This window comes from Tripterygium wilfordii, chromosome 4 (genome assembly GCF_013401445.1).
Source record: "Tripterygium wilfordii isolate XIE 37 chromosome 4, ASM1340144v1, whole genome shotgun sequence".
Lineage (NCBI taxonomy): Eukaryota > Viridiplantae > Streptophyta > Magnoliopsida > Celastrales > Celastraceae > Tripterygium > Tripterygium wilfordii.
Window position 1 is genome coordinate 13633919 of NC_052235.1, and position 1724 is coordinate 13635642.

The following is a 1724-nucleotide window of genomic DNA, read 5'->3' on the forward strand; positions in this document are numbered from 1 at the left end:
ACTTGAGCTGCTTTGTTTTCTAAGATGAATAAAACACGAATCCTAGTATCTCTTCATCATGCAGTCATAAGTTCCATTCAGTCCTGAACCTCAGATAAACTCAGGAAAAATCACACTAGATAACATCTAAAACTGTGGAAGTTAAAATGCAAAAGTATATACGACATCAAAGAAAGACTTAAAATGGGGAAATGGAGGACAGGATCAACATTGCTCTTATTTGGATGTGGAAAACTGGATATAAGTATCCTTTTCCTCATTCAGTTGAACAATGGAGGAAGGGAGAAAGGATCAAAAGTCAGGTTGTTAATAACCAATCAGTTATTAAGTAGCAGGAAATTTTTAAAAAAAATACTAAAAAGTAAATATCCAAGTATTTTAATGAAATTAGGATCCTTTATCAACCAATAATCCCCACATTTTGGATAGAAAATTGGGGTTGATGGATTTGTGCCCCTTCCACATCCGAAGTAAACCTCTTACCCCAACCAATAACACTTCCAAAAATGAAGAACAGGAGAGCTTTCCACCCTCTCTGCTACCAATTGGTACAATTGATAACCTTCTAGCAGTTCTAATATAGTTCGCTCAGAGTAACAAATTTGCAGATAACACCATCAATTTTCGAAATGTACCAGATTGATAATGAAGCTATATGCTTGAAGAAAGAAATTACCAAGCAAGAGACCGTCCATGTCGAAGATGAAGTGAGTGACAGGCTCTCCAAGCGAACCGGCTTCGTACAGAGTCTGAGACTGAGCGAACACAGTTTGACGATTTTGCCCTCTATAACATTCTTCAATCCAACATTTCCAATTTCCACCAATCAAAAACAAGCACTCCATATCCAACGGCTAAGGCTCTAAGTTAAGACATTACATGGATCGCTAGGAAATCCAACGGGTAAAATAATACTTGAGTTTTTATAAATACGAACGAAAATCTTGCAAAGTCAGTCATCAATCATATCTCATCAGAGACAGAAGAGCGAGAGAAAAGATGTCAGGAAGGGGAAAGGGTGGAAAGGGGCTCGGCAAGGGAGGTGCGAAGAGGCACAGGAAGGTCCTGAGGGACAACATTCAGGGCATTACCAAGCCCGCCATCCGTCGTCTGGCCAGGCGTGGCGGAGTGAAGCGTATTAGCGGACTCATCTACGAGGAGACCAGAGGCGTCCTCAAGATCTTCCTTGAGAATGTCATCCGAGATGCCGTCACCTATACTGAGCATGCTCGTCGCAAGACTGTCACTGCCATGGATGTTGTTTATGCGTTAAAGAGACAGGGCAGGACTCTCTACGGCTTCGGTGGTTAGATGTTGGTTTCAAAATTTGGGCCTAGGGTTAGGGTTTTGTCTCGATCTGCCCCAAATTATAAATATTTCAATTCAATTATGTTGATGTTGGAATGATATTATGAATGGATATCGTTAATCAAATTAGTTCCTTGATTAGTTCCATGGATTCTCTCTAACCTCTGGTTTTGCTTTTTTCCTTTGAATTCCTGTATTTTTCTGGTGACGTTTGTGCTCTAATTGGATTGACAGTACATTCCCCAGTCATCTTACTTGACTGGGCTAATGGTAGTGAATGGTTTTGCTTACTGGAATGAATTCTTGTTCTGTTGCCTAGCTCTCCTTTTAATGTCCCATCCAATGTCCCTTACTAGGGCTCTTGATGCCTCTCCGGTGCTGCTTAGAAACTGCAGATTCTTGGTAGTCAACCAAGA

General features: G+C 40.8%; 1 protein-coding gene across 1 annotated transcript; it reads left to right on the forward strand.

The window, feature by feature from the left end:
* Positions 1-962: 962 nt before the first annotated feature.
* On the forward strand, positions 963-1459 carry LOC119996160 (histone H4). Its single transcript, XM_038842698.1, has one exon. It carries the CDS (start codon positions 1000-1002, stop codon positions 1309-1311), a length of 312 nt encoding a protein of 103 aa, XP_038698626.1. The 5' UTR covers positions 963-999; the 3' UTR covers positions 1312-1459.
* Positions 1460-1724: the final 265 nt, after the last annotated feature.

What these genes read in the sequence shown, in the direction of transcription:
- LOC119996160 (XM_038842698.1), top strand. Translation starts at nt 1,000, where the DNA reads ATGTCAGGAAGGGGAAAGGGTGGAAAGGGGCTCGGCAAGGGAGGTGCG.